At 26.7% G+C, this 13,667-nt stretch overlaps 3 protein-coding genes across 4 annotated transcripts in view; 2 read left to right on the forward strand and 1 right to left on the reverse strand.

The window, feature by feature from the left end:
* Window positions 1-4,586: 4,586 nt before the first annotated feature.
* Window positions 4,587-5,324, forward strand: LOC113386723 (2-aminoethanethiol dioxygenase-like). Its single transcript, XM_026624483.1, has 2 exons — window positions 4,587-4,755; window positions 4,828-5,324. Exons 1-2 carry the CDS (start codon window positions 4,587-4,589, stop codon window positions 5,322-5,324), a joined length of 666 nt encoding a protein of 221 aa, XP_026480268.1.
* A 2,143-nt stretch (window positions 5,325-7,467) lies between these two features.
* Window positions 7,468-10,662, reverse strand: LOC113384840 (phosphoacetylglucosamine mutase-like). Of its 2 annotated transcripts, none has more exons than XM_026622608.1 (10): window positions 10,482-10,662; window positions 10,140-10,343; window positions 9,973-10,068; window positions 9,751-9,905; window positions 9,276-9,472; window positions 9,007-9,211; window positions 8,720-8,933; window positions 8,302-8,494; window positions 7,803-7,973; window positions 7,468-7,636 (listed from the first exon to the last, which is right to left on the reverse strand). In XM_026622608.1, the coding sequence occupies exons 1-10, from the start codon at window positions 10,580-10,582 to the stop codon at window positions 7,544-7,546; spliced, it is 1,629 nt and encodes a 542-aa protein (XP_026478393.1). In that variant the 5' UTR covers window positions 10,583-10,662; the 3' UTR covers window positions 7,468-7,543. The 2 variants fall into 2 exon arrangements, with proteins under 2 accessions (XP_026478393.1, XP_026478394.1); XM_026622609.1 differs by having other exon boundaries at window positions 7,469-7,636; window positions 8,699-8,933; window positions 10,482-10,585.
* An 817-nt stretch (window positions 10,663-11,479) lies between these two features.
* Window positions 11,480-13,667, forward strand: part of LOC113386724 (dimethyladenosine transferase 2, mitochondrial-like) — a 3,228-nt gene continuing 1,040 nt past the window's right edge. The window contains exons 1-4 of the mRNA XM_026624484.1: window positions 11,480-11,995; window positions 12,065-12,212; window positions 13,324-13,463; window positions 13,529-13,655. Of these exons, the coding sequence (XP_026480269.1) occupies window positions 11,480-11,995; window positions 12,065-12,212; window positions 13,324-13,463; window positions 13,529-13,655 (931 nt within the window). The remainder of the gene's footprint in view (window positions 11,996-12,064; window positions 12,213-13,323; window positions 13,464-13,528; window positions 13,656-13,667) is intronic.

Raw genomic sequence — 13,667 nt, forward strand, 5'->3', positions numbered from 1 at the left:
ATAGCATCCACGTCAAGAAATACGCTACTATTTTACGCAATGATAACAAAAAAATATCTAAAGAATAATATAGTCCAGGTATAATATGTACAAAAACGTAAGATTATATAAAATCAAATTCAAAATAATTGGCTTTAAAATTTGAATGCTATAGCATTCCTGTCATTCATCATTATAATGAAAATGAATGGTATAGCATTCATGGCCGCAAACGTGTTAAGATGACAATTACATATGAGCATAAACAAAAATCATGTCAATTGTTGGAAAATACGATACAACATCAAATTCTTCAGAATAAAAATCTTTATTAACACAAAATATGTTCAAAAATCATTATCGGGTCATTTAGGGTCTAAAAGAAGACAAACCAGGATTTAACCACATATAGACATTTATTATTGTTACCTTTGCATGGTTCCGGTCAAATTTCAAGTAAATCCAAATTCTAGTCAAATTTTAGTACAACAAGACACTTTACAACAAATTTTCCAAAAATTGTTTTCCATTATATGAAAATAATTCAACATTATCTGAATAATTCTGAACTGATCAAGTCGATGTAAGAAGTGCAACTGCAAAGAATGAAAGGCCTTTGAATAACACACGTGCATTTACCGCTCAGGAAATCGTAAACATCATGTACCAGATATTACTGGCGCAGCCCGAGATCATGTAAACAAAACGTCTTTCATTAAAATCACATTTACCTATGGGCTATATGGAGCTGGAAATAATTCGGAGGAATTATTTTCATTCTGGATGAAAATAATTCAAACAGCAATCAGAAGTAAAAAATCAAGTAAAGAATCATATAATACTTTTTCCTCATTTATGGATTTTTTTAAAAGGTAACTCAGCAATAGTTGTCCGATCTCTATTAGACAAATCTGTTAGGTAAATCTCAATAGGTGTTCTATCTCTAATAATGAAAAGGTAATCAAAACGTCTTTAATTAATATCACATTTACCTATAAGCTGCTATATGCAGCTGATAACAATTGGATAAATTATTTTCATTTTGGATCGGGCCTACAGGAAAATACTATTGAAAATTCATTAGGTAATTACCTATAGTTACAATTACTATTTTAAGTATACCTAGTTGCGTTAGAGTAATATGATGTTAGACTATTTTAAAATTAATTTAATTTTGCACAAATTCGTCAAATATTGTATTAACTTTAGACACACAGCTTAACAGTTACAAGAGATACACAGAATAAATGCACTTTAATAAAAATTATAGCGACTTAATTCAAGTACTTTCAATGGCGCTTGTGAGATATATCGAGTTACTGTAGGGCTATATAATGTTAGAAAACATTATGAACCATTTAATTTTGCACAAATTTGTTATATATTGTATTAACTTTAGACATACAGCTTAAAAGTTGCAAGAGATACAACAAACAAATGCAAAAATCTGCTAACCATAAACCATTTACAATATAAAATGCAATAGCTAGTTTCTAAAAAGTTTTCTGGTTTTTATCCATTTTTTATCTAATTCAAGATTAGAAAATTTGTGATGATGTGCAATATCTTATTATTATCCTTAATTCTTGATTTTTTTATTTGCTTTTAAACAGCATTCAGAACTAAAGATTTTTATGATACTCATTTCCTCATTTGTGGCTATTTTAAGAAGGTAATCCAATAGTTGATCAATCTCTATAAGACTATCTTGTTAGTAAATTCCCAATAGTTGTCCTAATGTATAAATTACGGAAAAAAACATATTTTGGAAGCATATTTCAATCTTTATAACCGAAGAATCCAATAAAACTTCCTCCTCATTTATGGCTTTTTGATGAGGTAACTCTATAGTTGTCTGATGTCTATTGAACAATTCTCTTAAAAATCATGTCAATTGTAAGAAATTCTCAATAATTCTTCTTTTTCTTATAATCAAAACATATCTTTAAATTAATGAATCAATTACGGGAAAAAAACATATTTTAGAAGCATATTTTAATCCATATAACTAAAGAATCCTATGATACTTCTTCCTCAATCATGGATTTTTATGTAAGGTTTCAAAATAATATTTAATATAAAAATAAAAAAATTTAACTTAGTAATTCAGTTTATATAATTCTTACAAATATTATACAATAGTCCATCATTTTAAATCCGACTGATTAAGTTTTATTCATTTACTTTTTTGTAAACATATGTAAACGTCGTCGTCCAATTTATAAACTCTTATATTTTGTCTATAAAATAAGAATAATGAAAGTTACTGTATTTATAATAATCTATTTGAAAACATATATAATAGACCTCAAATATTTCATTACTATACGGGAAGTTCTAGCAATTTGCCTTAAGGCACGATGCCATACTCGACTTTTTTTCAATTTGTGCTTCTTGAAAGGCGTATTGAAAAAATAGCAATAATATTCATAATTATTTAAACAAAAATTGCCAGTAATACTTAATACAATGAATTCAAGCTACTTGACTGTAATTTTTCAGCGGCACAGTGAAACATACATACAATCCTAGTAATAGTTTCTTTAGTAAAAATTCTGTCTGCGAGATGTAAACAAAAAGGGCGGGTGGTATGTTTGATGTCGGATATAAATAACGTGTCTAAAAAAAGTCATGTCCATAGCATCTTTCATTAGAAATTAAAACTTTGTTTACAATTGAAAGATAAGCAAAGCTTCAAGAAATTAGCCAATTTTGCAATCATAAAAGAGCTATACAGAAGCTTATTTGAGGTAAAGCCAAAGTCGACTATTCTGCTTTCTTTTTTTCCAAAAAGAGCATAAACTTTTGAATAATCTCCATGTAAGCTACATTTTGAAGAGATTTTTTAATTTTTTTTTATTTATTACATATAGACTGAAAACATATACTAACTGATCGATAATGCTTTGTGTAAAAACTTATATTAAGTTTTAAAATATTTGAAACCACATTGTAGAAATTGTGGCTACGCTAATTTCCTCGCAATAAAGATTTTACGACTAAATAGCTGCGTGGGCTGCCAATGTTGGTATTTTATTTGCATTTAAAACGTTTGAGTTCTCAAAACACATATCGTATAAGTAAATTTTCAATACAAAAAGTTCTATTTTTGTGACTCACGCAACATATGCGTGCGCAACAGTGAATAAGTTGGAAAACGTCAGAAAAATACAATTTTACATAACAGTAGTTGTTATGAATAATTCAATATATTCAGTTTTTGATAATATTTTTTATAGTTTATCTTCGAGCTCTTTATTATTTCTGCTGATATTAAACTGATAAAAATTTGAAATTAACTCGTTTAGGTATCAAGCAGTAGTGATATCCATTTTACACTTAAGAATATAGATTAAAATATGCTTCCAGAATATGTTTTCTGCCGTAATTGGAATTTCATTATTGGAGATAGGCATTCATTATTGGAGATAGGTATTTGGATCATTGAAATCGGATGCTCCGTTCTCTCAAATACTCGATTTATATTTTTCCGAAAAAATGGGCCTGCTTTGCCAAAAACTATTCAGCATATCTCCCTATCTATAGGAATCTAATGTTTTTAATCATTTAAATCGGATGCTTAGTTCTCCCAAAAACTGCCATTTTTAGCACATTTAGCTCGGTATCTCCGAAACAACTAGACCTGCCTTTGACAAAATCTAATCACCACTTTTCCCCACCTTTATGCATTAAATGTTATTAGGATCATTCAAATCGGATGCTTAGTTGTCTCAAAAACTGCTATTTTTTGCATATTTAGCTCTGTATCTTCAAAATGGCTGGACCTGCCGTTGCCAAAAACTAATCACCTCTTTTCCCAATCATTACAAATTGAATGTATTTTAGATCATTTAAATCGGATGCTCCTTTCGCTCAAAAACTCGATTTCGAACCGCCTGACCTACTTTTGCAAAAAACCAATCGGCACATTTCTCTACCTATGGGAAATTATTCAAATCGGTTGATCCGTGTTCGCAAAATTGTCGACGAAAATTTGTATCCGCACGCACACACACATCCGTTTGTTCTAAGGTATGCCAAAATATTCAGAAACCTTTGATACGTAAAGATATGCAAAAAATTTCATTTTTTTAGTGATTACTATAAATTACCCTACAGGAAGTTAATAAGTGATATATAAATATCGTAAAAACAAATTTAACTATGTTTTCGGTAGCCTGATAAAAATTTATTTCCGTTAACGTAAATTCGAAAACTATCGATAAGTATTATCGACTTCGTTTTATCGATAATATCACTCAGTTAACTTCTAAAATATATTCTATAAATGTTGTATCACATATAAATTTTCCATTTTTTATATTTTTCACTATACTAAAACTTCAAACATAAACATAAATTAAATATAAATTAAATTAAAAATATTTCAATAAAAAAATAATCAACATAACCTCAAAACTTACTGTTAGTTGTCACTTGCAAAATGTTTGACTTGTATATACGTGTTTGGTAAACCACACATAACTAAAACAGTATTTTATTAATTTTAGTTAAACCATAAACCGAAAATATTCACATTTCACTTTAAATTATAAATTATTTACCGTAATTTAACACTTTTTACTTTACCGCCTGCAAGTATCACAATGTGTCAAAAACATGTAATGAATCTTTTCAAACAAGCTATCGTAACATTCCCATATAGAAAATCCATATCTTCAGAAATCTTCAATAAAAACTTGGAAAAATTAAAATCACTAATGGATCAATTAACTAAAGAACATGTAAATTTGGATGAGAAACTTTTGCAAAGAAGTGACTTCAAAACTCCTTGCACATACATACAAATTTATGAGGACTTCAATATTAATATAAGTATATTCATAGTCCATCCAGGACATAAACTACCTCTCCACGACCACCCTCAAATGCACGGTCTACTAAAAGTTATTGCTGGTACATTTAAAATCCAAGCATATTCAGAAGACCACGAAGAAACATTAAAATTAAATGATAAGTCTGATAACGAAACAGAGCAACCTGAAGATTTTTCCGTAAAAAAAGTAGTTGCAAAAAAACTAGACGTCCTACTATGCGATGAAAATTCTGAGTGCTGTATCTTAACCCCGGGCGATGGTAATTACCATGAAATCGAACCGGTAAATGGTTCAGCAGCATTTTTAGATATCCTATCACCTCCCTACGATGCTTTTATTGAAGAATTTGGACAAAGAGACTGTACGTATTATAAAGAAGAAAGTGAAATTAAGCCCAATTTGGTGCAATTGACTCAAATAAGACAACCGGCATGGTTTTGGTGCGATACTGCTCAATATTCAGGTCCACTTTTATCGCTTACGGAAGAAAATACAATATCCCAATGAAAGTATATTATGTCAATTTGAACATAGGGTTTTTTTTGTTGTTCGATATACATAATTTGTACATAATTTTATTATATATGCATGTAATAAATCTTTTGTGATATTATATTTATTTTGAATATATTGGAAAATGCATTATTTAATTTGTTTAACTTTAAAGTAATTTAAATGTGAAATGGCTGTCTCATTTTTAACCATAGAATTAATATGTATATTTTGAACATAAAAATCAGTTCATATTTGTATGAAACATAATATTGCACATTTAAATTACTAATATGTATATATTTTTTGTATGTGTTCAAAATTGTTAATTCACTTTAAATAATAATCTAATTTGTAGAAATATTATTTTCTTTTACCTCACTAATTGTTATTATTCTTGTATTTAAAAAATTATATTAAATTCAATGTAATTGATGTATATTAAACAATAAAAAAGTGTAATTTTGACTAGCACTTTCTATAACAAATTTTGAACACATAATAGTAAATTAATTAATATATTACTTTGATATTTATTTGTTATTCTCTCCTACCAGGTTCAAATTGAAACAAACACTTTCTAACTTTATAATAGAATGTTTCTAGATATATAACAAAATCAATATTACTTATAACTATGGCAAGAAAATATTGTCACATTTCTTTTGGTAATTATATAACATTTTTAATCCAACCAAACCAAAATCAGCAAAAAAGTATTTCTGTCTCTTTCATTCGCCTTAAAGCTATGTGAGTGCGAAAGGGACAATAATATACTTAAAATAAATTTAGTATTAAACACAAGTATTCAATATTTTCTTCCAAATAAATTCGAAATTAACATGACGTAGTAAAGAATATTAATAGCAATAAATCTAATCTAATTTGGCCAATAAATCATTCTAAAATATATCTTAAATATAAATTTCATTACTTAAATACTATTAATAAATAATAGATTCATCCACAACAAAGTTGTAGAATATAAACCTTCATAGATAAATTTTAAAAAATTATTAAATATAAAAATAAATCAAGTTTGTGGTCTTATTTTTCCCTCAAACCGGTTTCAAATTTCTTTTTCAAATGTGATGCAATAATAACAAAGTAATAAAAATGGTCAAAATCTTGTAACTATTTTCTTTGCCACGTATCAAAAGTATATCAAATTGATATGGAAAATATAAATTTCAAGTTTACTTGAAATCACAATATTAGTAATATAAAGTGTACTATAATTTTATTTAGGCAGTGTTAGTTTTGAATGCAATAGAATGCATTATATTACGTTTAATTTTCTAAAAATCTTAATATATCAATCTAATAAAGTTTATCGCAAAGCATTTATAAAACTTGTTTATATTGAATCTATAACATAAAAATTGAGACTAAAAAATTTAGCAAGAGACTTAAACAGTCTTAACAAATATTTAACTATATTTCCATATATTGCTTTTTGTCATAATACTTTTATTTTCAATCAGTTTTAAATAAAGACTTTTGATGAAAAAATAAACAGAACATATTGTTTTTGCTATAAATATAAAATACTTTTATAATTTTTAATACTAGAGCATTGGATATATAAAAATAAATTAAGCGAATTAATATGTTAAATAATTCACTTCACAATTATTATTGAATATTAAAAAGGCATCATTTTAAGACAAGATAATGAATATTAAATTGTAATACCATAAACCAACTATTTCTAGAAGCATATTGGAATTAAAGATTCCTGTAAAAATTATTATAAAGGTGCAATTAAAAAAATGTGTACGACATCTATCTAAGCTCATTTACTTATTAATTAAATCACATGAAGCAAAAAAGTATAAAAACCCCATTTTCCAGAAAAAATATTTATGGCTAAAAATATCAGTCAATACTATTCGTATTAAACTATAAATGCAATTGACGTCATGATTTCGGTATAAAAGATATTCTATAAAAAAATACTTCTTATAAAGCTTCTAATCGAAAAAATATGTAAAAAATATTATAAAATCTACTGTAAGGATTTTACAAATTACTAAGGTATCAAAATTATTATACATAAAAAACGTCCGTTCATTATAATATTCCTATTTCCGATAAAATATTGAATATTAAAAAAAATCGTCAGTTACGTTTTATGGAAAAGGCTAATTCTAGATGCCTGAGATATGAAATATGCACTAACTTTAAGTTTCTATAATAAATGCAGTACAGAATTTTAAAACTCACTACCAAATTTAGTATGCAGAATTATGTTTGGGTTCCTCTCCAACACCTCCGGCTAACCGGTAAACTGCTCTTGCCACATCGGAAGCTAATGAATCTGCTTCCTGATATGACATATTAAAAAATAAATATTAAGAATAAACCTAATTAAATTTAACTAATGTGTTAATATGATTGAAATTATTGCTTTGATCATAAATCTGGGTTTGGAAGTAGAAATTTAAACCTGAAAAAATTGTAAATTAAATCAATTATTACTTTGTTATTTACCTCTCTAGTAGCTGCCTCTGCATACACACGGACAATGTCTTCTGTACCAGATGGTCTCACAAATGCTCTGCCGTCTTGATATTTGTTAACAAGGTTCTTAATTTCGTCCTGGAGACCCTCTGGAGTGACACAAATTCGCTCGGCGTCTTTAGTTGTAATAACAGTTCGATCCTGTAATAGAATAATTGAATCATTTTCATTATTAAATGTAAGAAAAGCTATATTGAAAATTATGCTAGAATGTACTGAAATATAAATTTAATTCAATTTAATTAAATAAAAAATTAGGTAAAATTACATGATCAATGTGAAACGAATAACAAATACTCTTTTTAGATTTGCTTCATCATTTATAATTAAAAAATGAATAAAATTATATTTTCTTTAATTCAGCTTTCAAGATAAATCCATTAACAAGATTTCATATTAAATTTTCACTGCCAAATAGCTTTTTTAATTATAACAACCAATTATCAAGTACTTGTATTTTTATTATTACCTGTACAGTGACTTTTAGTTGTCTATTTGGGAGATCGGTGTAAGTACTCAGCCAATCGTTGAGATCCCATCCTCGGCTGTGTAAAACAGTTTCAACCAAAAGCATATCTGATATAGCATCACCAACAGTTTCGTTCGTAAGATCTATTAAACACATTAATTCCTTGGCTGCCTTTATTTGAGATTCCTCCAAACTGAAAAAAAAGAAAGAATAACATTTAAATAATATTATATTATAACATTTGAATAATATTAAATGTACTATCAAAATACATTAATAGAAAAAACTTTTAAATAGTTATTATTAGATAATTTATGATATGAGCCTTAGCTTTAAGTTGATTATAGAATTTGCCATTAGTTATAAATAAATATGAAAATTATAATTCAAATATTACCTTGTGTCCATAGAAGCATACTTCAATTTTAATTTTGCATCATTTGAAAACAATACAGTGCCATGTCCGTTTGCCTCAAAATAGACACCGATATCAAAATCTTGAGCTCTATGATGCAAGTGTTTAACACCAGTTGGAACGCATGCCACAGATACCTTTAACTCATCTGTTATATAGCGTGTTGATGCTCCATTTGCATAAGCTGTCTGTACCAAGCCAAATCCAATATCCATACCTAAAATAAATAGTTAAAACTTTATTAGATATAAATTGCACATAGTGATTGTTCATGAAAAAGTATAATTAACCTGTAGCTTTAACTTTTTCCATTAAGAACCCAGCAAGAAGTGTCGCTATTCTATCACCGTCTAACAAATGAAAAACATTATTATCATCAACAAAGTGATATACAATCCGATCGGCATCTCCATCAACAGACACACATCGAACATTCTTTTCAACTGGCATTCCTTGGGGTGAGCATTGTTGTACTTTCACAAAATCAGCCCCACACTATAAGAAAAATTGAGTATTATTAATCTTATAGCTATTTCTTGCTAAAATTCTAATTTTATACCTTATGATTTAATTTTCCTTTGCCGTTGTTATATATATCAACATCTATACTTTCACCCAGTCTTTTTTGAAATTGAACCATTTTTTTGCCACCAACTCCATTTGCACCATCAAAGAAAAATTTTGGAGTATACTTTCCATTGAATGTAACATCGCCACGAAGGGTTTTGAAGGCAGTTATCAATTTGGTATAATAGCCTGAAATAAAAAAATGAATAAATAATAAAACCTTTTCATGTTACCTTTCTTTTAGACATTCTTCAGTTATTTTAATAACTCATAATAAATTAATACTCTATTTTAAAGTCAAAGCTGAAAATATTTTATGGTAAATTTTAAAGAAGTAGAAAATGTTATATTTTTGTTTATAGAAAACTAAAGAAAATAATCCTGAGATTATAATCATTAATATTCTATCAAGATTTTAGCAATAAGCTGTCTGTTTTAACCTTTATTATTGAAAATGAAATTATTACCTTCTTCAGTAGGTTTTCCATATGCTTGATCAGTGTTTGCACATAAAACAAAATAGTGAAGCATTGGAGTCGTAACAATACCAAATTCTCTGGGAGATCCACGAATAGATAATACTCCATCAACAGCAGCTTTGCAAAGACTGGGACTACTATACCTATTTATTCATAAAAATTATATATTAATAAATAATGTGCAACTAAAAATAATACCCAATGATTTACCTTGTATCCATACCAATAAACACATTAGCCTTCAAATTAAGATCGATATTCAAGTCTTTTACAATTTTTTCAACTGTAGCCTCTAACTCAGAATCACTAAAAATAAAAAGATAAATAATTGAGTTTCGAGTAATAATATTACTTTCATATTAGCAAGTCCTATTCACCTAACGTTAACTAAAGTGGTTGCTAACTCTTCCCAACTTTGTTCAAGCATCTCACCATGGGGGTCTACGAGTTTTATACCATTATCTTCTTCAGGATTATGTGATGCAGTTATCATTAATCCAATTACTGCTGTGCTTTTAACACGGGAACGAAGAGCTGCAAGAACCCCCATACGAAACATGACATAGTCCAAGTCTGTAGCTCTGTAAAAGGATTAATTCAGAAATATTTAATTAGAGAAAAAAGTTAGATATACAATTATACTATTTCATGAAGGATATTAAAATATATAATAAATATATATTTTAGTATTTAAGTATTAATATTAATATTCTGCATACTTGGTCCGAAATCCAGCTGTACCATATTGTATAGGTTTATTTATATTTTTGGAATGCATCTCTCGCGCAAAAGCGTATATGGTTTTTAAATTAACCGACATTATTGTTAATAAGTATTTTTAATTATGTTATCTTAATAACTAGCACTGGTAAAAACTCCAGACTCAGACTTTTTGTAAGGTTATAGGTTAACTGTCTGGAGAAATGTCAGATCTGTCATAATTTGACCCAACCCATTTTTTAAATGTTGGCACGTTGGTAATAATTTTTATTTTGTTGGTGGTTCTGAGTTAACGGATAAACAGTTCAAAATAAATATTTTTCAGAAAATTATAATACATTGAACATATTCGTTTTATAAATTTAAAATTTAATAAGTTTAAGATTTAAACGTTGTTTATTTATTGAATAACAGATGAATTTCTATCTCTATTAATATGTTTCAACACTCCAATAATATTAAATTATTGAAAACTTTTACATATGTAAAAAAAAATAAAACAACAATTTGGATTGACAACTTTTATTCCCATTTGATTTATGTATTCATAGATAAAAGAAAAGTATGTATCTTATTTAAATCCAAAATTTATTATTATTTTTTTGTCACTGAATATTTTTTGAAATAAAGATAAAAGAAAAGTATGTATTTTATTCAAACCTAAAATTTATCATATTTTTTTATCACTGAATATTTTTTAAAAGTGGTGTCATAGATAAATAAGCATGAGGTGGATACTGGTCGAAAAAATCTTTTTATTCGATCCATCATTATTATATTGTCTAAGATTTTTCTATTTGTTGTTTTGAACTGTCAAACTATCAAAATGTAATTTCAATCGCAGCAACTTTGAAATGATTTAATAAGTTATAAACATATTATTTTCTTATATTATTTTGTATTTTATGAAGCAAAATTTGCTATAATTCTTTTCTGCATTTCAAATTAATTTCTAAGTTGTTTATTTTTAACCTAACCTCAAAATCTATATTTAAGAATGAAGTGTTTTTCTAGTATAAAATATCTAATAACAGGTTCTAAGTTTAAATTAGATTTAATACGTGCCAATAATGTTTATAAAAAACCACAAGCTTTATTTAACATTTGTTCACGTTTTTTTTCAAACGAGATAAATCCAAGTATAACAAATGACGAAGAACAAATCCCTTCAAAACCTGTTAAAAAAAAGGAAAAGACACCAGAAAAATCTAAAACAAATGTATTAATACATTTAGAAAACGATGCTAACTTTCAAGAAATCAAAGATCAGATTCCTGAAAAACTATTCAAATACAGACGAGTAGCTCCCGAAGGTCTTTATTTAATTAATAAAGATACGGCTTATGATATTCTGTTTGCAATATTGCCGTACTTACAAACTTCATCTGCTGGAGAGAGTAGTTTAATTGAAGTTAATCCGGGATTAGGATTGCTCACTGATTTACTTCTGAATAACTGGTCACGAGAAATCACTTTATATGAACCTAATACACAATTTGTTAAAGCTTTAAATGTAATTGTTAAAGATGTTTGATTTATTTAAATTATATTATTGTAATACAAATTTGTCTTTATCTTTTAGGCCTTAAACGAAGTTCACAGAAATAGAATTAATCTCTATTATACAAGTTTTTATGATGTTTGGAAATTGTCTTATCAAGATAAACATACAAGTAGTAAAAAAGTAGCAGCACTATTAGGGGATTTACCCCAAATTCCTTGGGGAAAAGGTTAAGAAAAAAAAATCATTATCATAATATAAATATTTTAAAATATATTGGATTTATTCTTATATCATCAATAATTCCAAAAATTTCAAAAGTTATACAATTATTTTCTAATGATCGGACCAATGACTTAACAATATATATAAATGTATATATATATATATATATATATATATATATATATATATTGTAGAGTTTTGAACAAGAATCCAAAAGTAATAAAAAAACAAGAAAAGTTTTTAATAAACAATTTTTTTATTTATTTACTGTCGACGTTTCGGAACTAGGTACGTTCCATCTTCAGGACATCTGTCAAGAAACATGATCTTGATGAGATTTCAGCAAACAATATGTTTAAGAAAAGAAAATAGATTTTTCTTAAATAATAAATTATTTGAAAAACTAATAATGTACAGAAATGTGATATGATCAAAATGAAAATGATAAAAAATAAATGAGTGGATTATCTAACAGGTTATTAAAAATGATAACATTTTTAAAAGGTATAGAAAATTTTAAAAAAGGTTAATGACAAAATTGAATTAATTACCTGTATGTTTGAATTAATTAAATCAATTTTGTCATTAACCTTTTCTTAAAATTTTCCATAACTTTCAAAAAAAATTCTATCATTTTTAATATCCTATTCTGATAATCCACTCATTTATTTTTATCATATTCATTTTGATCATATTATCATATTTCTGTACATTATTATTTTTTTCAAATAATTTATTATTTAAGAAAAATCTATTTTCTTTTCTTAAAACATATTGTTTGCAGAAATCTCATCAAGATCATGTTTCTTGACAGATGTCCTGAAGATGGAACGTACCTAGTTCCGAAACGTCGACAGTAAATAAATAAATAAATAAAGAAATTGTTTATTAAAAACTTTTCTTGTTTTTTATTACTTTTGGATTCTTGTTCGAAACTCTACAAAATATACACAAATCCAAGATTCTACCATTCAACATATATATATATATATATATATATATATATAAATATAAATATATATAAAAATAAATATAAATATGACTTAACAATATTCTTTACTTAATCATTTAAAATACATGACTATTTGTACTAATTTGTTAATTTCTTTTTACAGATTTTTGTTCAACAATCATTGGTATCGCCCCCTCTAATAGTTTTTTAAATCATCTCATAACATCCTTAGTTTTTCAACACAGTCTAATGATGTGGGGACGACATCAATTTTTCCTTGTTATAACACCAAGACAATATATTGTAAGTAAAATTAAATTGATACCTCTTTTGTATATTTTAAAAATTATTTTTGTATATTTTTTCAGCATTATACTTGTAACGGAAACACCGGTTATATGTTTTACAGAGCTTCAAGCATCATGTTTCAAATATTATTTAAATTTAAATTTTTATGCAAAGTACCAAGAAAGTCATTCTTGCCATGGGTTCAGAGCGAAAAGAAAA

Source organism: Ctenocephalides felis, unplaced genomic scaffold (genome assembly GCF_003426905.1).
Source record: "Ctenocephalides felis isolate EL2017-DRISC unplaced genomic scaffold, ASM342690v1 CF-g0.4_SCAFFOLD_03571, whole genome shotgun sequence".
Taxonomy (NCBI): Eukaryota; Metazoa; Arthropoda; class Insecta; order Siphonaptera; family Pulicidae; genus Ctenocephalides; species Ctenocephalides felis.